Genomic DNA, 22,593 nt, shown 5'->3' with positions numbered 1-22,593 from the left:
GTCTGGGATTGAGATTCTGAGCTTCCCATGCATTGGGACCTTTGAAGATGCACTGTTCAGCTCCACATTTGGGATTGGGTGTGGCACTGGTGCACAGTGAAATCTGAGAAATTTTATCCCAGATGCTAAAAATCTTGAATATTTGGCATAGCAGGATGTGTGATTGTCGGGATCCAGGCTACAATTCCTATGGTCTGATTTCCAGGTTTAAACTAATGTTTAAACTGTCTGCCAGAGGCCTCAGTGCCTCAGTTCTTCACATGTTCAGAGGGCATGATGGCTGCTTCCCTAACTAACTGGACTGTTGTGAAGATGAACATATTGGAGACTGAAGTGCTTAGGTAAGCATCTTAGGGGAATAATGCCATTAAATGGAAAAAAGTTCTCATAAGTAGGGCCTGGTTTAAATTGTGGGCATAGCTTGTGTTGCAGTGGCTCCTTTAATCTTGGAATTCCCCCCCATGTATCCGCTCTCTCTTGCCACTGATTGGCAGATGGGCCCTGCTGCTTGCTTCTGGTGGCTGGGAGATGAAAACCACAGTTTTATACATACCACAATTTTTGCCTCCAGCTGCTTGCTACTGACGGGACAGGAGGCAAAAACAGCATCAGATTTAAAACCACAGTTTTCACCTCCCAGCCATCAGGAGTGAATGACAGGGCCCCTCTGCCAATCAGTGGGGGAGCAGGGCACATGTGGGGGAACTCCAGGTTAAAGAAGCTACCATGCTGCTAGGTGGGCTTGTGATTTAAACCAGGCCCTATTCATAAGACACGCACGTTAAATGGACATACAGGCTTTGATTTAACAGAAGCTCAGTGGAAGGAAGCTCTAGAACATGCAGAGCAGTGGGCTTTCCCTGCTTAAGGTGACCCAGGAGATCCTCAGGCAAACCTCCAAAAATGGGTAACCCTGACTTTCCCTGCTTACAGAAAGCTACTCTAAGATTCCCCAGAGTGCACCTCTGTAAGTGGGGCTATCCAGGCAGGTGTGGCAAGGGATTGAGGGCCTGGTCCTGTGGAGGAATTCCTGGATACATAGGATTGAGCTCCTCAAGCTTCCAGATAGATGTCTGCCTTAATAAAGCAGCAGAATCTATTACTACCTTTTGTCCCACCACCAATTTAGCCTTTGGTATGGTGTGACAAAGGGTAGGGACATCTATTTTCTTAGTCTTTGTGCCACCATAAAGACTTTTATGGCAGTACAAATGTAACATCAGGCAACATCTATTTCTACCCTCAAATGTAAAGATCATCCAAAAATGTGATTATTATTTTTTTTCCCCCCCCACTAGCACCAATTCACAAAGCTTTTCCCTATTTCCTAAGAGTTTCTGGGAACAGCAGTCATACCATATTGGCCTTAGTTTAGCACTAATTTTATTCTGCAGAATTCTCAGTTTAACATAGTCTAGAACAGCAGTGCTCAACCTTTTAGTCCCGCAAGGTAAATGAGTGTTGCGGGGCTGGTCTTTGAGCCAGGTCCAGTCCATGGATCCAATCTGGCACATGCAGCCAGGACTCAATTCGGCATGTGGGGAGCCAACCCAGCCTGGCTCCATCCATCTGATCTCCTGTCCAGCATGCAGTCCTGCCTGCCAGATGAGACCCCAGCTCTGGGGCCAGATAAAGCTCATGGCCTGGCTCTGCACACACAGCGATGTCATCTGGCCTACGGGTGTTGGAAATTTGGCAACCTTTCCACAAAATTTCAGGACCTGCGGGGAGCTCCATGGGCCAGATGACATGGCTCTGCTGGCCAGAGATTGAGTATCACTGGTCCAGACGAACAAAGAGTTTACAGGTTCAGTTCAGTTTACAGTCCAAAGCTAGATTTGATTCCAGGTTGATTTAACATCTCTCCCTATAACACATTTATTACCTTTTTCCTTTCTGCAGCCTTTACAAAGCACTATGGAGATGTTGTTTTCCTTGTTGATTCTTCTGTGCACATGGGATCTTCCACCTTTGAGCAAGTAAAACAGTTCACTTATCACGTTGTTGAGCAGCTAGACGTTGGGATGGATAAATTCAGGATTGGCCTGGCCCAATATGGCACAGAAAGCCAGGCAGAGTTTTTTCTGAACACCTATGAAAACAAGGAAGATGTGCTTAACCATATCCAGAAGTATGTTGCTGTCATGGGGGGTCCTTTACAGACAGGAAGTGCCCTGAAGTTTCTGCATGAAGGTTTTTTCACAGAAGATGCTGGAAGCCGGTTTAGCCAAGGCATTCCTCAGTTTGCGGTGGTTATCACATCTGCTAAATCAGAAGATGAAGTGCTGGAAAGTGCCCTGAAGCTGAAAGAGATGGGAGTGAAGGTCATCTCAATTGGTGTCCTAAATTCTAACAGGCAAGAAATGGGGGTGATTGCCACCTCCCCTTGGGTTTACCAGGTAGATGAAGGTGACAGCATTAGTCAGCTGCATCAGGACATTATTAACATTTTGGAACCACCAGTTCAGCAACACCATGAGATTATGAAGATGCCAGAAGGTACAGTATGTCACAAGAGTGATAGCATCAGCTTGAACCAGGTCATACATGGGAAAGCTCTATAGTTTATCCATAATGGGGGTAGAATGTAGATGGCTGAATTTAGGGCTTGTGAAAGGCTCTGGAGTGACAGCATGTATATCCATACAGCAGTGTGGATGTGATATCAGTATACTTAAAGTTGCTACATTGGTTTTATGAAATGAAATTCTGCCCTCACTTGAACTGTTGAGTTCCCGTTATTGGTTCAGTGAAATTGCTTGTTGTAAGACAAAATTTTTGTGCAAATATTTTCTATTTAGTGTGAATTACTTTTGTTTCTAGAAAGCTGCTCTAGCAGGGGTTTTCAATGTTTTTAAACAAGTGTACCCTTTCTGTCTCAAAGTTTCAGCTCATGTACTCCTTTATGTTTTTTGTTTTTAAGGGGCTGGGGGGGTGCAGATCGAGGCCCCCGTGGTGAGAGTGGGAGTAGGGCTGAGATGGGTAGGTGCTGCAGAGCCCCTAGCAGTTTGTCCAGGAGGTGTGGGGAGGGGGTGGCTCCCGCCACTGCATGCACCCCGGGAGGGCATGGTGGAGGGATGTGCCCCCAGATCTGTGTGCAGGGTGGGGGGATGTGCCAATGAATACCAGATCCCAATCTGTATGCAGGCTGGGGCCAGGGCTGTGCCGGGCTCTTCCCAGCTGGGGGTAGGCTGGGCTATGCTTGGGGTGGGAAGCAATGGCTATGGGAGGGGAGGTACGGGAGGGGCTGCAGCCATTCCAGAATTTGCCGTAGCCCCCCAGCCCCTCTCCCAGCACCACTGCTGCCTGCCTCATGTGCAGCCTGGCCTAACACCCCCACCAGGAACAGCCTGGCACTGCTCTGGCCCCAGTCCCAGCCTGCAGTGGCAGCCTGCCCTTGCCCCTGGATCTGCATGCAGGGCATGCACCCCTGGGAGGGCATGGGGGGGCATGTGTAATGACATGAGTCCTGCACCCTGGCCTAGCTGGGCAGCCCCTGCTACTGCTCCAGCCCCACTCCCTCCCCCACTGCTGGGGCCTCAGTCTGCCCCCCCCCCTCCGCCCTGCATGTCCCTTTCTTCACAACAGACTTATCAGCGGAACCTAGATGCTTTCCATGCTGTCGGGCTGTGCTCCTGGATGTCTGTGGGCTGTGCTGCGGCTATGCATGCACACAGCATTTATCAGCTACATTATTGGCCACATCAGTTCTGTGTATCCCCTATAACCTTTTTAAGTACCCCTAGGGGTACATGTACCCCTGGTTGACTGCCACTGTGCTATGGAAATAGTTGGGACTTGACTCCAAAGAAGAATTTTGGTAATGCCCTGGAGCATTTGGATTTACTGTGTTGGTTTCAATCTGATGCCCAATCTGAATACTTCCTCCAGTTTTGCCCTGGGAAGCTATTTAAGATCTGTCAGATGATTTGGGCATGTTATAAAGTTAGGTCTGGACTATGAGAATGAGATGTAACCTTGAATTGGGATCTGGTATTCTATGCCAAATCCATGTAACACACTGCTTAAGCTATTTCTTTAAATAAGTTATCCAGTTGTATCTGTTAAGGATTCTACATTGTGACCTAAAACAATCTAGTTATCTTGTTCTTCTTTGCTTGTTTTACTTCCAGTGTGTGCCACCATATCCATAGCAGATATTGTGTTCCTTGTGGATGAATCTAGCAGCATTGGACTGAGGAATTTTAAGCTGATAAGAGACTTTCTGTTCACTATTATCAATGTACTGCATATCAGCCCCAATAATGTAAGAGTTGGTTTGGTGCTATACAGTGATGAGCCAAGGCTGGAATTCTCTCTGGACACATTTGAGAACAAACTGGAGATCTTGCACTACTTGCAGAAGTTGCCCTATCGTGGTGGGAAAACGTACACTGGTGCTGCACTAGATTTCCTGAGGAAGGATGTTTTTACTCGAAAAGCAGGTAGCAGGAAAAAACACGGAGTGCAGCAGATAGCTGTAGTTATCACTGGTGGCCAATCCTTGGATGATTTCACCAAGCCGGCTACTAAACTACGACGCAGTGGAGTTGATATCTATGTCGTGGGTACCCAGAATGTTTCTGAGAGTAGTCAGCTGAACAAAATTGCATCTCACCCCCCAAGGAAACATGTTGCCAACCTGGAATCTTTTCTGCAGTTATCAAACATTGGGAGGAAAATAAAGAAACGGATTTGTAGTGACATGGTACAAAGTTTTGCCATCCCGGTTCAAACACGAATGATGAAAGAAGGTAAGAAACATACATGAGAGTCTGGCCCAGAATTTTGCTCAGGCACATCAGTGGAAATTCAGTAGCTGTACTGGATTTTATTGCTTAATTCTGACAAGTTATCTAACATGACAGTATCAGGATTCAATATTTGTACGTGGAAACTGATACTGAGCAGGTTTGGTATAGCAAGTTCGTGTGTGGTGTCATGGACCCCAAATTATGAATGGTACTTAAAGGAATTAGTTAAATGAATTGAGACACTGTCAGTTCACAGAAGCGTGTCATACTGGGATTTCCTCTTCCCCCTGCTTCTTTCAGAATCTTCCAATTAAAAGGTTGTGGTAGACTTCATTTTTCCCATAAACACCACAAATAATTTTTCTGCCTACATTTGCTTTCCTTGCTTTCTTACTTTATTACTTTCTACTTGTATTGTTATACAGCTGAACCCAGTGATTCTCAACATCCTCAGGGGTGTCATAATGTGGCCACCACCCCCGATGCTATTGCGGTGGCCAGAGAAAAGTGCCCACATGCCTGGTGTGCAGTCAGGCAGGGAAAGGCTACGGCACGTGGGCATTCTCCAGCCTCACTGGAGTTGTCTGAAATTTAAAGTAGGTGGGCAGGGCTGTTGGAAACCACTGAGATAAGCCTGAGGAATTACAACAGTGGTTCTCAACTGGGGATACTGGCAAATTCACACAAGTTGAGGATAGGTGCCTTAAATCTAAAAAGATTGAGAGTCCAGTGGCTTAACTAAAGTTATGAATGTCACATACACCAGATTTTTTAAAGTAAACAAACTCTTGGAGCCATGCAGTATAGTTTTCAAAGATTTAGATAAATACTATTGTATTTATTAATAGAAAAGTGTGCAGCAGTGATATACTGGCTATACCATGGTGGCTAAATTTAGCCATTTTGAAGTGGAAAGATTCAGAATGACAGTTGTAGATATAAATCATACTGTATTAAGCAAAGGCACAGGTATGGATATAGAAGTTAAATCACTTGGTGGTCTTGGGTCCAACCATCTGTGGCCTTTGGGCAGTAAGCTTTCATATGTAACAGAGAAGAAAAATCTTCTACACAACTTCCTTTTGAATGATACAAATTTTAGGTTTCTTCTAGTGATTGAAAAAATGCAATTTCATATTAGAAGTATTAGGATCAGCCACATGTTGTTTTGGGACAAGTTTAAAGTTTTCAGATGACTGATTTTTACACACAAACAGGCTATGTTGATGTGTTCAATGAAATGTATTTACATTGTCCTTGTTTTCAGTAACTTGAAATTCAGACACGGAAGAACTCAGTTTATCTACAAAGCAAGAATAACCAAAGCATCTATGAGTGGTTGTCCTGGTATATTGTGAGGGAGGAACTATGACTTAGTTATCTGCTTTCCAATGGTTTCTTTTAACCCTTTTGTCAAAGCATATTTCAATTTTCCAGTTCTTTAGCTACATAAGATGTCCTTTTTTCCTGGTATTCCTGACATATTTTTGCATGAAAAGATCCATTTTTTTTTTTTAAATCCCTTCATTAGGTGCACAGCTAGTTTTCCACAGGAATTGTTCTGACATTCTCACTCCTCTGCTTGTTATTACTTTGAAAGCTATTCAATTTTTGCACTACCAGGAGTGACTTCATTTGCTGTAAATGTCCCAGTCATTGCCATCCATGAAGACGAGCTCTTTCAGCGTCAGTTTAATGGCTATGTTTGTCCTTTTCACCTGTCCTGAGGTGGTTAGGAAGGTGTCACAGGGTGGGGACCCAGGAGCAGCTGTGATCTCTCCTGGCGCCCCCTGCTGTGCCAAGTGGGTGTCCATGCACCCTTGTTATCTCGCCCGCCACAACTTTGATAGTGAAAGTATTGTAAGGGAGGCTGCCTTTTACCCCCTTGAGCATGCTATCCCTTGGCGTACTCCTGCCGGTACCCTGTCTACCGCTGATTCCGTGTACTCCTGTCGCAGGGCTACGCGTAACATAAACCCGAAGCCCTCTGGCTCATTGTTATTTCCACCCCTGCCAGGGCTCCTCTGCCTGGTATTCTCACCCATGAACTGCTCAGGTCCTCAGGCCTCCCACCTCTGCCTACTCCCGGCAGAGCTGTCTCCTTCGTGGCTGCCAGAAGGGAACTGCCCCTTGGCCTTAGCCTAGGCTGTTTATAAAGGCCGGGCCCTGCCCCCTTCCAGTCAGCTGACCTCTGGTGTTGTCCTGGCAACCCACACCTGTCCTTCTTTAGGAGCAGGGCACTTCACTGCCCTGTGACAGAAGGAAACAGATGTTTTGTGTTCTTTGGGATAATGGACAATTTTGTAAACCTTCCCTATAAAATGGATTCCTTTGTCTAGTTCCAAGTTTGCAAGTAAAACCCAGCTGGGCTGGGCTACAGGCCAGACTGGGCCTCAGCAGTGCCAGTCTGCAGGACAATTTATCAGGCCACCATGTTCAGTGTGTGCTCTGTGCTGGTCCTCTGGGCCACATGCAGCATGTGCCAGCTCTGCTCCAGCACTCATGTTGCATGCAGTGTACTGTGCGTGGCCCTGTGGGCTGGCATGAGGTGTGTGTGTGCAGCTCATGGCACCCTACTGGGCCAACCCTGTGTGCTGGCTCTGGTGCCAGTTAGGATTGGGTTCCAGGCTGTGCGCACAAGAGCCAGTGTGCCAGGACACCCTGTGCTGACTCCTTGGGTTGTGAGCAGTGCCTGTGGCATCCAGTCCAACCCATATGTTGCATGCAGTATATGCCCTGGAGTGGGGCAGGGGTGTGCTGCACATAGTGTGCAGGCCGGACCAGCTGGCATGTGCTGCATGTAGTACAGGCCCGCAGCTCTGGGTGCATCACTACGTGTAGTGTCCTGCCGGACAAGGCCTGAACTCTGGCTCTGGTGTGGCCTGTTCAGACTAGCCCGTGAGCCAGTAGACAGGGCCAGTCCAGTACAGGCACTACATACAGCATGTGTCCCAGATCAATCCCCTGGGCCCCATATAGTGCTTACAGTACTGGGCCCAGCCTGCGCACCAGGCTGGCTCTGTGAGCCACACACGGTGCATGGGGTTGGTCAGAGACCCGCAGGCTGGATCATATTGCTCTGTAGGCCAAATCTGGCTCATGGACCATATGCTTGACAGTCCTGACTTAAAGAATGCTAAGTCCCCTCTGCCCTCATTTACATTTTTGAGCTCTTCAGTTTAGTTTTTGCTACTAATTTGTTAATTTCCTGTTTGTTTTTAAAAAATAAATAAAACTAGGTCTGTAACTAAGTTTTTTTTTTATCCTTCCCTTTAATATGAACAGAATCAGCTCCTCATTATTTGATCCAAGGTTATTTTCCCTGGCCACCTCTTCTATGATGTCATTACTTAACAAAACCAAGTCTGAAATAGTAATACCTCATTTTTTCTGTGAGCATTTGGTGAAGAAATTACTTCTCTTGTATTAAAAAAAAATAACCGGGTCACATCAGGAGATTTATTCTCCAGTCTATATTTGGGAAGTTAGTCTCTCATAGTAACATGCTTTTCAGGAGTGTTTTATTTCTCTGATAATATTAGAGAGTTTTCTATCCATATCCATAACACGGTCCTATAGAATCTTTCTTACAATCCTTTCCCAAAGTGACTGACCCAAACAGTTTATGTATACTACCCTTTTTCCTCTTTTTATCTTTTATTTTCACCCTTACCTTTATTTCCTGAACAGAGTATAACTTAGAATGCTATGTTCCATTCATGATTGCTATTCCATCACATGTGTTATACCAGTGCTTCTAGTGCATCCATTTTGCTCACTAACCTCCTTTTTAAATTATGGTACAAATCTTTCATTTGTCTCACTGATCTCATCTAATTCCCCCAAATTTCCAAGATTTTTATGCGTCTTTGGATTAGAAAACAAAGTAATTTCTTCAAAACTCAGTATTATGATTAGCATGATTTTTTTTTGATGGCATATTATTAAGACTATTCTGGAACTGCGTATTTTGAAAGTTCCCCTTTTCTTGTTAATTAGGTTGTGTTGAGATTGAGGAAGCTGATATTTATTTCTTGATTGATGGCTCTGGCAGCGTAATGCCCAACGATTTCCAGGACATGAAAGCATTCATGAATGAGATGATTGACGTTTTCCAGGTCGGTGCAGACAGAGTTCGCTTTGGTGTGGTTCAATATGAAAACATTCCCAGGACACAATTTGAGATTGGCCAATATAACACAGTGGTGCAGTTAAAGGCAGCAGTGAGAGCTATTCAACAGATGGGAGGTGGCACCAAAACTGGAAATGCATTAAAGTATATGAAAAATCTTTTTGCAAAGGCTACCAGGACCAATGTTCCCCAGATTCTGATAGTCATTACAGATGGTAAGTCCCAAGATGCAGTAACAAGCCCAGCAGAAGAGCTGAGACAAGAAGGAATTATTATATATGCTATTGGTATCAAGCAGGCTGTCCAAGAGGAGCTGAAGGACATAGCAAGATCAGACGATCGAGTGTTCTTTGTGAATGATTTTGATTCCCTAAAGCGCATCAAGCATGACATTGTGCATGACATCTGCTCATCAAAGGGTAAGAGGTTTTCCTTAATTGCTCTAACCCATTCAAGGAAGTTTGCTTTTGGATGTGCTCAGTAGAGTTGTGGTTATACTGAAGATATATTTGCTATATAAATGCATAAATAACTTCATGCTTCTGTGTCTTCTCAAGCTTTCCCAGATAAAGTCCAGGCTATCCTTATTTTGCTGGAAGGGGACAAATTCACACATCTTGCAGGCGAAAACAAAACCAAATTTCAGGCATTAAAATTTGGGAACATGGCTCTGTGTGCATGTATGCGCACCTATTTCTTCTTGGCTTCTTTTTTAGGGGTACCTAAGATTTGTTATTTATTCTATAAATATGGAACAAAGTGACAACTGCTGCTGTATATTGTCCATAGTCTGGCACTACTTTATTTGAGATCCTAAATGCGTGAGCATTATGGTACATGTAGTAGATTGATCTTCTAGGAGGGCTAGATTAAGACTGGGTTTTGTCCTAAACTTACCTATTCAGGTTCAAAGTGCTCCTTTCGGCCACATGTTGGCCTTGTCTACAGATGTTCTGAATCAAAAGCAGTATGTAAGCCTGTGCCTCTCCACAGCTCTGGCACCCATGGGCCTGCTCATGGTTCCCACAGCCTTTCAGCTCTGTGCTAAGAACTCTTTCTCCTAGCACTGCCTGGGCCAGACTGTCCAACGTGGCTCCAGAGTCGAGCTGAAATGTTCCTGACCAGATGGGTGGCCCATCTGCTCAATAAGCAGTCTGAAGTCTACAACGGCATTGAGCTGCAGCCCTTCCCCTATGCCTGGGGTTCTGTCCCTGTTTGCCTATTGCCTGGCTGGCTCCTAAGTTGTTAGAGGCAGCCCTTCTCTGGGCTTTCTTCTGACTTCTGTTAATGTAAACAACTTACAATTCAGGGCCAATAATCCTGCTTTTTATTTTCAATGTAAACTGTTTGCAAATGTCTGTTCCATGTTCTTTTACTTCCCAGCCTGTGAGAATGTAAAAGCCGACATTATTTTCCTGGTTGATGGCTCGGAGAGTATCCACCCTGTTGATTTTCAGAAGATGAAGGATTTTATGCAGTTGATTGTGAACAGGTCTGATATTGGTACTGATAAAGTTCGGATTGGGTTGCTGCAGTTCAGCTCAGAGGCAAAAGAAGAGTTCCAGCTGAACAGATACAGCACCAAGACTGGTCTACGGAGAGCTATTTCAGAAATCAGGCAGCTAAAATCAGGAACACTGACTGGGAAAGCCCTTGCTTTTGCCTCATCTTACTTTGACAAAACCAAAGGGGGAAGACCTGAAATAAAACAGTATCTAATAGTGATCACAGATGGGGAGGCCCAAGATTCTGTGGGTGAGCCTGCTAAAATGATTAGAGACAAAGGCATTATTATCTATGCCATCGGCGTACTCCAGGCCAATGAGACCCAGCTTGTAGAGATTTCTGGCACACCAGGAAAAGTGCTCTTTGAGGACAACTTTGATTCCCTCATCTTTTTGGAAAAACAGATTCTTCCTGAAATTTGCAAGCCAGAGGATTGTAAGTGCTAGTAATGACTTCTTGAATTCCCTCTTTCTTCTTGATCTTGCCATTTTTTGCTCTTAATTCCTCATAAAATTTGATTTCTCCCTCCCCCCCCATATTCTTCCTGAAAAACGTCATCATTTCTTCATTTTCCAAAATAAGCAACAATAGGAAAATGAAATGCACTAGCAGAAAATAAATTCATTCTTTTCACAGAACATAATTCTGTGCTTTTCCTCAGGGTTGTAATTTTTTTTTTCTTCTTTGGGGTGTGAATATTTTCTCTTTTGGAGGAAAAAAATACCCATAGCCCTCCTTTAATGATATTTGAGTTTTTTTAATAGTCATCCACACTTTCTGGTTTCAGCTAGCATGTGGTATCAATGAGATGGAGCAGGGAGGGAGCTAGTAAGAGAGGCTCAATCTTAATATTATTGCTTTGTTTCCTGTTTTGTTCATCACAGTATGCAAAAGGACAGAAGTTGCAGACATCATATTTGTAATACATGGATCATCAAGCATTACAGACTTGCAGTTCAAGAGTGTGCAGCGACTCATGATGGCTTTGGTAAATGACTCAGTGGTTGGAAAAAACAATGTTCAGTTTGGGGCTGTGGTCTATAGCGTTATTTCTAAGGAGCATTTCTCACTGAATGAGTACTCCACTAAACTGGATGTCAGAGAAGCAATATTTAACTTGAGACCCTTACCAGAACAAGGACTTCAGATCTTTACAGCAAGGGCTTTGAACTTTACCAGGGAAAGATTTGGTGTGGCTTATGGTGGTCGTGCATCATCTCATGGTGTCTCTCAAATCCTTGTGCTTATTACTGATCGGCCAACAGCACCTTCAGATAGCTACAATCTTGCGGCAGTGGCAAAATCTTTGAAGCTGGATGGCATCAACATCTTTGTTGTTGGAGTGGACCGAGCAAGTCGAACTGAACTCGAACAGATTGTAGGAGAACAGGAGAGGGTATTATTTGCACCAACCTACAGTGATTTGGAAAATTTACATGGAAACCTTGCTCATAAGATATGTGAGAAATCAAGGCCAGGTAACTGAGCACTTCAAACTGAGGGGTTTTTTTTGGTTGGTTTTGTTTTTTTGGTGCACTTGATCTAGAGACTACGTATGTTGTACTGTTGGACAGGCTATTACAGGTCCAGCTGCTTTCCCTCCTGCCCTTGTCTTTGGAGTAGGGACGGAGAGCAGAAGACTGTTAGATGATGGGATTCCTAAAGACCCCTGTAACACTAGATATAGTACATGTAGCATTACAAAATTAGGAAGGTCTGAAAGAGCTATTTTGAGGCACTTTCTCTGTTTTGGTAGCGCTAAAAAACAGCTTGAACAGCTGTACTGTTTCTTTTCATATCAGAGTGTATTTAGTGCTACCATATTAACTGGCGCACAAATACCATATTTACTTGCATACCACACCCCTCCTGCCTAAAATCAGCCTTCCAAAATGGGGGTGCTCTTGTCCTAACTAGGGAAACTGATTTTTCTTTGCTGGCGTACAAGCAGGGAAGAAAGGAAAGAGATGCTATGCTAAAATGGCTGCCACTTCTCCCAGGGGCAGCAAGCAGCAGAGGTGGAGTTCAGTATTAATCTTCTCACAGCTATTGGTGAAGCCAGTAGATTTTGTCTGAAGAACCACCAAGCTGACTGAGGGTAAATTAGCTGCATCTGTAGTATCTTGATGAGGTTTGTGGTAGGGAAGCAACATTATTATTTACCAGAACTTGCATAAATAACTACTTACAGTAAATACTTATCCATGTTACTACTGCTCTTGTAAGGGTCTAGAGCCTAGTCTTGTTGCTTTCATGTCACACTATCAAGTTCATAGGAGCATACAAGTATTTTTAGGTCAGCTGTAAATTTCCATTTTGAATTACCAAGCCCACTGAATAGAAGGTACCGGTGATTAAATGCCAGGCATCTGAGTTAGCTTCTGAAGTAAAAAAGCGCAGGCAAGAGATTGCCCAAACTACCAGCAGACTAACAGACTTCCAGCTCCCAGCCTGCTGGTCCAGTCAGGCAGTTCAGCATATGTCTCTTCCACTGCAAGTGATTTCTCTGACTATTACCCTTCAGTGTGTGATGGAGATGGTAGTTTAAGTAATTCTACCCATTGATTGTCTGACCTTTACTTGTGGTTTGGTGATAATTGAAAATTAGCTTTCTTCAGCTGAGAGGCTGATTTTGGATGCAAGCTCTGCATAGCTACCTCATTTCCTCTGTACTGGTAAGTCACAGGTATTGTGTATAATGGATCCAGAAAGTGGATTCTCCCAGATGTTTTTATTGTTCTAAAGGGTGATATTTATTTCTGTGTTTTAGGGCTAAGTACAGACAGTCAAAAAGCCCCAGGCTGAATTGATTCAGTCTTTGCAGGTTTCTCTAAACTGCATGGATTGAACTGATGATAAAGTGAATTGATGTCCACTCCTGAAACTGGAAAGGCAGCCAGACCTCTGCAGTGGCCTCTACCAGTAGCTGGGGGGCCTACTGGCCACTGCCAAAGGCACCTGAATGCAGCACATAGGGCCCAGCACATGCTTCCCAACCCCTTACTATGCTTCCCTAAGGGGGAACGATCCCTCCAGCATGAATACCTCAGTCTCAGTGGGGATCCCCCAAATCCTGCCCCTGGTGCAGAGAGGGGATTCCCCCCTCTCACCCCTCAATATGGTCCTTCAGGGCTTGGCCCCATGCCCACAGGTGGGAGCAGGGAATTGTCCTTCCAGCCTGGAGGTGGCTGGATCCCCCAGCCTCAGAGGAGGTCCCTTGAACCCTGACCCTGGTGCAGAGAGGGGACTTCCCCCTCCCACTTTTCAATATGGTCCCGCAGGGCTTGGTCCCATGCCAGGCTGCCAGGTACAGGCAGAAGCTTTACTGCGTCAGCTCTGTAAAAGCAGGGAGGTGGGGCTAAGGGATCCCAGCTGGCTCTCTAGGCTGCCAGGGGTGGGAGCTTTCTCCTCTCAGTGCCTTGCAGGCCCCAGCTTGGGTGGGGGGGGATGTTTCCTGCCCCACCCCAGCCCCTCAGATGCAAGGGCAGCTGGCAGTGGGTGGGGATAGGGCAATTTCAGTCCACCTTGAGGGTCTGTGGAGGGGGAGGGGAGGGTGATTAAACCCTACAGAAGATGTTTTCCTTCCCCTTGTGCTGTGCATACCCAGGCTAGGGGGGCCTGGGGTCTGTTCCCCTGCCTCCCAACCCTCAGGGCTGACAGGCACAGACAGGGTAGGGAGTAAAAGCTTTACTGCCTCAGCTCTGTGAAAGCAGGGGGGCAGGGCCAGCCCTGCTGCACTGGAGCAGACAGCACAGCCCAGAGCTGCAAAGCATCCTGGGATGCAGGGGGACTGTGACTTAACTTGAATCTGGGACAGGCGGTCCATAAAATGGTTTGATGTAATTCAGTTCAGTCTGATTTTACATCCATCCAGGATGTATCTTAAACTGGTTTCAGCCATTTTGAAAGCAGTTTATGTGCACTGAACATCTGTTCTGTTACAAGTTTCAACCAGTTTCTGATCTTAAACTTAAACTGGTTTATGTGCAACTTCTGTCTCTAGCCTAAGTGGGACCAATGTAATGAATTAACTTGGAGTTGGTGCCTCTGCCTGGAAGTAAATTTCAGTCAAAGACAGCAGGTTTTAAAAAGATTTAAGTGAATGAAACGTAGAGTGTATATGAATATATAACTAAGTACATTTCCCCCCAGTTTGTGAAAATCAAGCAGCAGATCTTGTGTTCTTGATTGATGGGTCAGAAAGCATATCTTCAAAAAACTTTTCTACCATGAAGTCCTTCATGAAGGAAATAGTGAGCCATTTTCACATTGCTGAGAACAAAGCACGGGTTGGAGTTGTCCAATATAGTGAAGATCCTCAGAAAGAATTTTATCTCAATGAATTTTACTCGGAGACTGCCATAAAAGAACAGATTGATAGCATTCGCCAGTTTAAATCATCCACCTTCACTGGCAAAGGACTGAGGTTTGTCAAGAGGCTTTTTGAGCCTGCCAACGGTGGCCGTAAAAATGAAAATATTCCACAGACCCTCATCGTGATTACTGATGGATATTCTAGCGATGCAGTGAGTGAAGCAGCGTTGGCTCTTAGCAATGATGGAATATACATCTTTGCGGTCGGCATTGGGATTCTAAGACCAACTGAACTGCTTCAGATTGCTGGTAACACACAAAGGGTGTTTTTGGTGGAAAATTTTGCCCATCTGGAACGCATAGAAAGGACGATTGTCAAGGAGGTCTGTGACACTAGTGATCGTCCGAGCCAGGGTAAGTCATGGTAATCTCTTTATTGATTGTATCTGTCTATAGATTCCTCATATGTTCTGTACATTTGTGATTAACCGTTGGGGATAAGTATGTTTCTGACGATAACGTATAATTTAGCAGGACATCAGAAAAAAATTGCCTGACTTTGGAATGGCCTATAGCAGCATATCACTGAATCTGGCCCTATAACTTTAGTGGAACCATGAGTAGCAGTAGCTGGCCAACATAAGAAGCAAAGCTCCCACTTTGATACAGGAGCCATTAATAACTTGAACTTGAACTTCCCTTCCCAAAGCTGAGGCAGTCTCTATACACTGTGGAATTTCCCCAAAGAAGGACAAGAGTTGGGAAGATTACAAACCTATAGTGTGTTCCGACCTTGACAAAGCAGAAGAAATTTGAAGAGAGTATCACTGATTTGACCAGTGCTTTCAAAGGTTATGCAGGATACCACCCAACCCCCCCCACCCATGCAGATACACTGGCCAAGGCCCTACGTGATGTGGGAAGCACAAGGACTGCAGCTCCTGATTTTTATACTCTTGTGGCTGCTGTAGCAATGGTTGTGTAGCAGCTGTGAAAGTGCTCCATAGCTTGTGGGGAGAGGCCTCACTTGGGGTGGATGGGTGAGCAGGGCAGCAGAATAACAGCCTCAGGGGAACTTGTGCTGCCTCCACCACAGCAGCCTGTGTCTGTGCTGCCATGGAGCTTGCGCTGAAGTGGCAGCAACCCATGCCACCACAACTGCAGCAGCCCCTGTTCAAGGAAATAAGTGCTTGCTCCCAACTTGCCTTTGCTACCCAGGGCACGAAAAGTTTAAGCTGGGTCTTTTTGCTTCCAGGGGAGGGCTGGGGAAAGAGAGTGAGGGAAGAGATACAAGTTACATATGAGATATAGAAGAGGATAACCCCACCATGTTTAAGACTTTTATGAATGTAAGTTGCCATAGAGAACAGAGAGGATATTATTTTGTGCATTACCTAGCAGGGCAAACATATAAATACTGTAGTGGTCATACTTTCCATAAAATTGAGGGCCTGGTCTTTGCAACAATGCTGTGCTTTCTCTTCCCTTGGGAAGACATCATAGCTGCCCCCTGACAACTATGTTGCTTCCTGTATACTAGGCTGGTTTGTTTAAAGCTTTTTTTCCCACTTTGGAGCCATGAGTGAACAGATCATTAGGACTAATCCCGAAGTGCTCGCTTGTGAAACATGATGCTATCTTCAGGTACAGGCAAGTCCTGCTCTTTCATAGAAAGCCTATGGGTTTCACAAGGTCCTGAACACAACATTTGTAGGTGTTTAACAAGAGGCTACAATGTAAGAAGACTGAGCAGGATTCTCGCTGCCTAGTAATAAAACCTGTTCTCTACATGAGCTCTGTGGGCCTTGCTCCAAGATGGCTGTACATGGGTGAAGGTAATGGAGAGGGAGGCTTGGGGGGGTGGGGTGGTCTATAGATCCTAATTGTAACAGATCCCCCATAACAAGGAGGAATGTGGAAGGGGTTTTCCCAGCTTTCAGGAACAATTGCATTAAATGCTATTGACAGAGAGGCCAGGATTTGTCCCTTAATGAATATGTCCCTGAAAAAAAAATCAAGCCAACCCACTTAAACACTGTTTTCTAGGGCTAGGATTTTCAGAGTGGTCTAATTTCAGTGGGGTTTTGGCGCACAGTTTCAGTAGGCTTGAAACTCACATCATAGCTATGTAACAAGTCAGTGCTGCAATAAAAGCCACCCATACCAATAACAGCTGAGTCGGAGATTACTAGAGAAAAGTAAATGTCACAGAACAGAAAGATGTCTGGCACAGCAGCTCCTCCTGGTGTGCATTCATTAGACAGCAAGGGACTTCTTAGTAGGAGGCACCACATAATAAACTCCTTATAAAATGCCAGTTTTCTTGGTGGCAGGGAATATCTGTTTTGATCTCTGTTCTGTAAAGACCCCAGTGAAATGGCCCCAGAGTTTTGCTCAGTAGTAGCCTTAGCAAGTTAATTTCTTGTGATCTATCGTGTTCTATATTACTTGAGCTTTTTTTCCAATTATTTTTCGTACAGTCAAATTGATTAAAACCTCACATTTTCATTCTTTTGAAAACATTTATGTAAAAGCACTGAATTCTTCTGGGAAAATACTGGGATGTGCAGATAAGAAGGCACTTGCCAAGGGGAGTGAGGGGAAAGCAATTGTCTAGAGGTATAGATGGAAAATTTAGAGGGGAAAAAAAAGGGCAAAGCCAACATTTTACATACAAAAGAGTACCTGCATGTTCAAACAGCTGATTAGCACTTTTACATGTGCATATTTTCAGAACATGGGTAATGATTTTTTTTTTTTAAATTTGATTCCTGGTGTCTGCAGGCGAGTCTGTAGATTAGTCCATAGGTGAATATAGCTCTCAGTGCATTAAGCGGTTTTTTTGTATACCAATGAAATAGGTATGTGTGATATATAGAAGCAAATGGATAGCATTATTTTATATGCATGATTACATTTTACATATTTATACTGTATATTGAAATAAATTTACTAAAATGGAGGATTGTGAGAGAGGGTTAAACCCATGTTATGAGTGGAAAAAGCAGTGACTGTTACGGTTTTGGCCTTAATCTTTTGGTGCCTCAGTTCCTCATGTGTAAAATGGAGCAAATAGACTTACCTCAAACCTCTGGGAGCTTTGAAAATTCATTCATTCATATTTGTAAAGCACTATGGGAAAATGATGCATGACCCACAGATACACGCATATGGACATTAATTGCAGAGAGAAAATAACGCTTGAGGTCACAGACTAAATGGTGATCCGAAGAACTATTAAATAGGTACCTATTCTGTGCAATGAATGAGGCAGGGGTTATGGGGAAATAGTAGTATGTGATCATTCTTTTAAATGGAATTTTTGATGTAGCATATAGTATATCTGTACTTGTATCTTTCTTCCTTTTTCATGAAAGGACAGAAGAGAAGAAACAGTCATTCCATTCTGTCTGAGTAAATATAAGTGCATATAGACATAACCATGGAGTCCAATTCCAATATTTTTAGAATATCCAATTCAATATTTTCAGCTATTGGGAAATCATATGGCTTACCAGGTTTTCCTTTTCCAGTTCTCTGTTTTTCTATATATAGGATCTGGTCTAATAGCATTAAGGGCACCACATTTTGCTATGCTTTGTGCACATATAAAAGCTTTAATGAATAGTTACTTATACAGAGTAGTGTAGCAAGGGGGACAACTTTGGAAGGGCACATGAATATTAGCAGCTGCATTGCTGGCCCAGCCACCACTGGCAGCAGCACAGCCAGACATTGCCCTGTACACCCTGGCTACCTAGGGTGCTCAAGCACTTGGTTACGCTTCTGCACATATACACTAGGGGTGTGCAAAAGAGGCCCTATTCGATTTGGATTTGGATTCGGCTCAGATTGGGGACAGTGATTTGATTCGTTGTTCCGGATCAGTGTCCCTGATTCTATTTGGCCAAATCCAAACATGAAGGTTTGATGTTGATTCAAAGAATCAGCGATTTCAGCCATAGACACAGCTTTAAATGTTTTTTGAGGTAGCAGGCATGGCTTGTGAACGCTGCGATGCTGGGGTGCATGGAGCATCCAACAGGAGTGTATGGGGCACCCCTGCATGCTTGGTGGTGAACCCAGAAGTGGACCGGAAATAGTTCCAATCCACTTTTGGGTCCACTGGGGAGCATGTGGGGGAGCCCCTCTGTCTGCCTGGCTCGGCAATTGGCTAGGGAGGAACCCTGGGTGCCCTCCCAGACCCAAGAGGCACCAGTCACCGAGCCAAGCTGGGGCGTGGGGAGGCCCCCTTGTGTGCTCCTCGGTGGACCCAGAAATGGACTGGAAGTGCTTCTGGTCCCCTTCCAGATCTGCTGCCAAATGTGCGGGGGGGGGGGGTCCTGTGGGATGCTCCATGTGCCCACCATTACAGCGTTCATAAGCTGCCTGGTGCCTTGAGGTATGTAGAGAAACATTTAAAGCTGTGTCTCTCTCTGAATAGGTGAATCTCTTCCGAATCTCTCCAAATCTATTCAGAGGGGTCCAATTCAATTCAGAGAGATTTAAAGGGTCTCCTGATTGTATTCGGATTTGGAGATTTGGCCATCAAATTGGGCTGAATCTCCTTCGAATCGAATCAGGGACCAAAGCTGTGCACAGCCCTAATACACACCTTTCTCTCTGTATGTAAGGCACACGCACTCTGCTAAAATACACACACATGCATATACAATGTAGCATTGCTCACAGTAGGAGGGGTTTTATTGCTTTAACTATGCCACTAGGGGGTTTGCATATTATTCCTGTCCTACTATATTTCCTTTCCCTCTTCCTCTGTCACCTTGCATTTGATTCTTCTGCTTCAATGCATAATGTGATTCTGTCAATGAGCACAGACAATAACAGTGCATAGGAGCTGATGGCACAACTCACGGCTATAAGCAAACTGCTCACTGATTTGAGTTCTAGACTTTAATTCCTTGTGGCTGAACTGTAGGGTGCGCTATTTGTTAGTTAAAGGCCCAACATGCGTAGTGATGATGATGAATTCATTTTTGATGACAGTGTGTGTGGTGTTTATGTACAGTAACAAGGGCCAGATCCCTAGCTGATGAAATCAAGTGAAGCCGTGCACTGGCGCTCTGATTGTAATGTAGGATATCTTTTCATTTAAAATGCCAGATTTGATATCTAGCAAATTGAATTTGTTCTTGGTTTTTAGAAGCAAGATCACAAAATATTATTTGGATACAATAATCATCACTTACTTTTGTGCCTCCCCTCTCAGATTGCAATATAGATGTTTCAGTGGGAATTGATGTTTCAGGACCTGTGGGACCTACACCTGCACTGCACTTGAAAAAGCAACTGCAAACTGATCTGCCCAGATTTCTGCAACAGGCAGAGTCCTTGACCAATGTCTGCTGCACTTCTGAGTCTCAGCTCAATGTCAGGTTCAAGTACCAAGTGTTTGGGCCAACTGGCCTACCCCTATTTGACTCTAATTTTGAAAAGTATAATGAAGAGATAATCGAAAAGTTCTTAGCTGCACAGATCACTGTGGACACATACTTGAATGCACGCTTCTTACAGTTACTTTGGGAGGACTCCTTTGAAGTGGCCTCAGCTAATGTGAAGGTAAACAGAAGTGTGTGTATACTTGAGTAATGACTAAATTATATTATTCAGAATACGCTGGGTTTAGTGCTATGTGGATTCTGCAGCAGAAGAAAAGATTCACAACTGGTCATTCAAATAAAGCCTTGGATTTATTTTCACAGTATTCAGATGTCTTTAAAAGGTGAACAAAAAATCTCTTCTACACCTGATTGAGTGCCCCTGGAAGAAGAATGTATTGATAAATATGTAGGCAAATCCATGTGCTCACAAGTGTTCACACTGGATATATTTATCTTGGAATTTATTTATAGGTTCAGGATCATAAATAATACTTTTTCATAGATGACTAGTCACGCAGCCTGAATAATGATGGCTCAGAGCAGGTATTTTTGCAAGTAATTAGTTTATGGAAATATATTTGCACATGGTCACTGTGAATAACTCACAGTTTGAAATGAGACAAAGGGAAAGCAAAGATGTAATGGTTTGAGTCGATCCATGCAGAAGTGGATAGATTCTTTGCATTGACTGGAATGGAAATTATTTCATGTTGTAATGTTTCTGAATTGCACTGTTTGAAGAGAGCACTTACACATGTGCAATTACATAAGATACTTTTTACACATTAAATCCCAGAGCAGGAAGGGCACTTTGGTCCTCATAAAATATCAAATATATGTTCCATGTGTGTGTTGCTTAATTTCTTGTAAATTATTGCAAGTCTGGAATATATTTTAGCTTAATTTTGAGTGCTTGCTAAAAGATCTCTTCTCACGGCTGTACATGAACAGCAAATGCAAACTTGCCTGCTTGCAGAGAACAATATCAGTCCTATTTTCAACAACATCTCAGCAATTCCTCATCAACACAGATGTAGGAGGAGCACATTCCCAACCTTATTCTTTTTTCCTTTCTTCTCAGAAATGTTTAACTTATGGTTCTTCTCTGGAAGAGATGATGTACAAATGGGTTTAAGATGAAGTGGAATTTTTCTCCACTGTAATTCTTTTCTAGCTCTAGCCCGTGCATCATGAAAAACCTTAGGTTCCTTAAGGCTTCTTATTGCAGTTTGATTTCTAAAACAAATTTGCTCAATTTCCAGGTAAATTCTCTCCCCAGCTGCCAAGACTTTTAACTCCTTGTAGAAGTTAAACTGGGGTTTTTTTCCTGTTCGTACACCTTCAGAAATCAGAAATAAGGATTCTACAAGTACAGTGCACACCTGCCTGACTACCTTAGCCCCATTCCTTCTAGGAACTGGGAGGGTGATCACCACATGCCCACTTAATCCATGGGTGTGCTGCTGAGATGGTCAGAAGGATGCCAGCTACTGCCCTTTACGCTGGTGCTTGTGGGCAAGACGTAAACAGGCCTGAGATCACAAATGCCTTTCTTGTAGATCACTGAACAGCAACATGTTTGTTCTATAGCATTCATCAGCTGGATATGATTTATTCTTGTTTATCACTTTTTCTAATTTACATGGGCAGGACCTGTCAAACTTAGTCAAACAAGACCCAGCTTTATTCTAATGAGACTCTTGCTTAATATCTCTGTAAACATTTGAAGAAACACAACAAGTGATAACTATGTGTAGAATGGAAAGTATTGAGCTGAAGAGTCCTACTGTACTCTTCCTAATGCTTTGTGATAAATTTGCACTCTAACAGCATATGATCATTGCATCTGATCTCTCTCTGAACAGCTAGGAAGCCTACTCCAATTTGTCGGGGGAGGGCACTTGTAATGGAGTTTTTGTCTACCATTCCCTGTCCCTAACTCTGCCCTGCATGTCCCCTGCTGGGGACCTGGGGTGGTTGGTCCAGGAGCTGGGCCCAGCTGCTTCCGTCATCCATGCACCAGTAGAGAGTTCCTTTCTGCAAACGGAATTCTCTGCAGTTCAGAGATGGTTGAATCCATCTGCTATCTGCTGCCTGAACAGTGTAAAGTGGGCCAAAGGAGACCAGACAACCTAGCCCAGGGCTAATGGCTTATTAGTTAGACAGTTTTCAGTTCTGCAATGCAGAGACGTGTCACATTGCACCAGCATAATTTGCATTTATTTGTATGCTAATGTAAATTGCTCTAGAAGCCAGAGCAAACTGGTGACAGGCTTATCTAGAGGAGCAGACTGTGGCCTGTTAACCACAGTGCTTCACTTCTGGGTGGTTGGGGAGCAGGAAATAGCTTGACCTAACTACTACCAGGGGACAATCAGTTGAAACCGACTCGACCACATATATACTGGTCTAACTTATATTGTTGTGTAGTATTCTTCATGGGAAAAATACCGTTGTGTATTTGTTTTCATGGGAAACTGAAGAA

The 22,593-nt window shown here is 44.0% G+C and overlaps 1 protein-coding gene across 1 annotated transcript in view; it reads left to right on the top strand.

The window, feature by feature from the left end:
* LOC149864634 (collagen alpha-6(VI) chain-like) overlaps positions 1 to 22,593 on the top strand; it is a 96,292-nt gene that overhangs the window by 19,798 nt on the left and 53,901 nt on the right. Inside the window, exons 4-10 of the mRNA XM_090049797.1 lie at positions 1,903 to 2,499; positions 4,134 to 4,754; positions 8,754 to 9,305; positions 10,270 to 10,827; positions 11,277 to 11,870; positions 14,545 to 15,120; positions 19,937 to 20,286. Of these exons, the coding sequence (XP_089905923.1) occupies positions 1,903 to 2,499; positions 4,134 to 4,754; positions 8,754 to 9,305; positions 10,270 to 10,827; positions 11,277 to 11,870; positions 14,545 to 15,120; positions 19,937 to 20,286 (3,848 nt within the window). The remainder of the gene's footprint in view (positions 1 to 1,902; positions 2,500 to 4,133; positions 4,755 to 8,753; positions 9,306 to 10,269; positions 10,828 to 11,276; positions 11,871 to 14,544; positions 15,121 to 19,936; positions 20,287 to 22,593) is intronic.

Source organism: Crocodylus siamensis, chromosome 5 (genome assembly GCF_052110815.1).
Source record: "Crocodylus siamensis isolate JL-2025a chromosome 5, ASM5211081v1, whole genome shotgun sequence".
Taxonomy (NCBI): Eukaryota; Metazoa; Chordata; order Crocodylia; family Crocodylidae; genus Crocodylus; species Crocodylus siamensis.
This window is presented reverse-complemented; position numbering and strand designations above follow the sequence as displayed.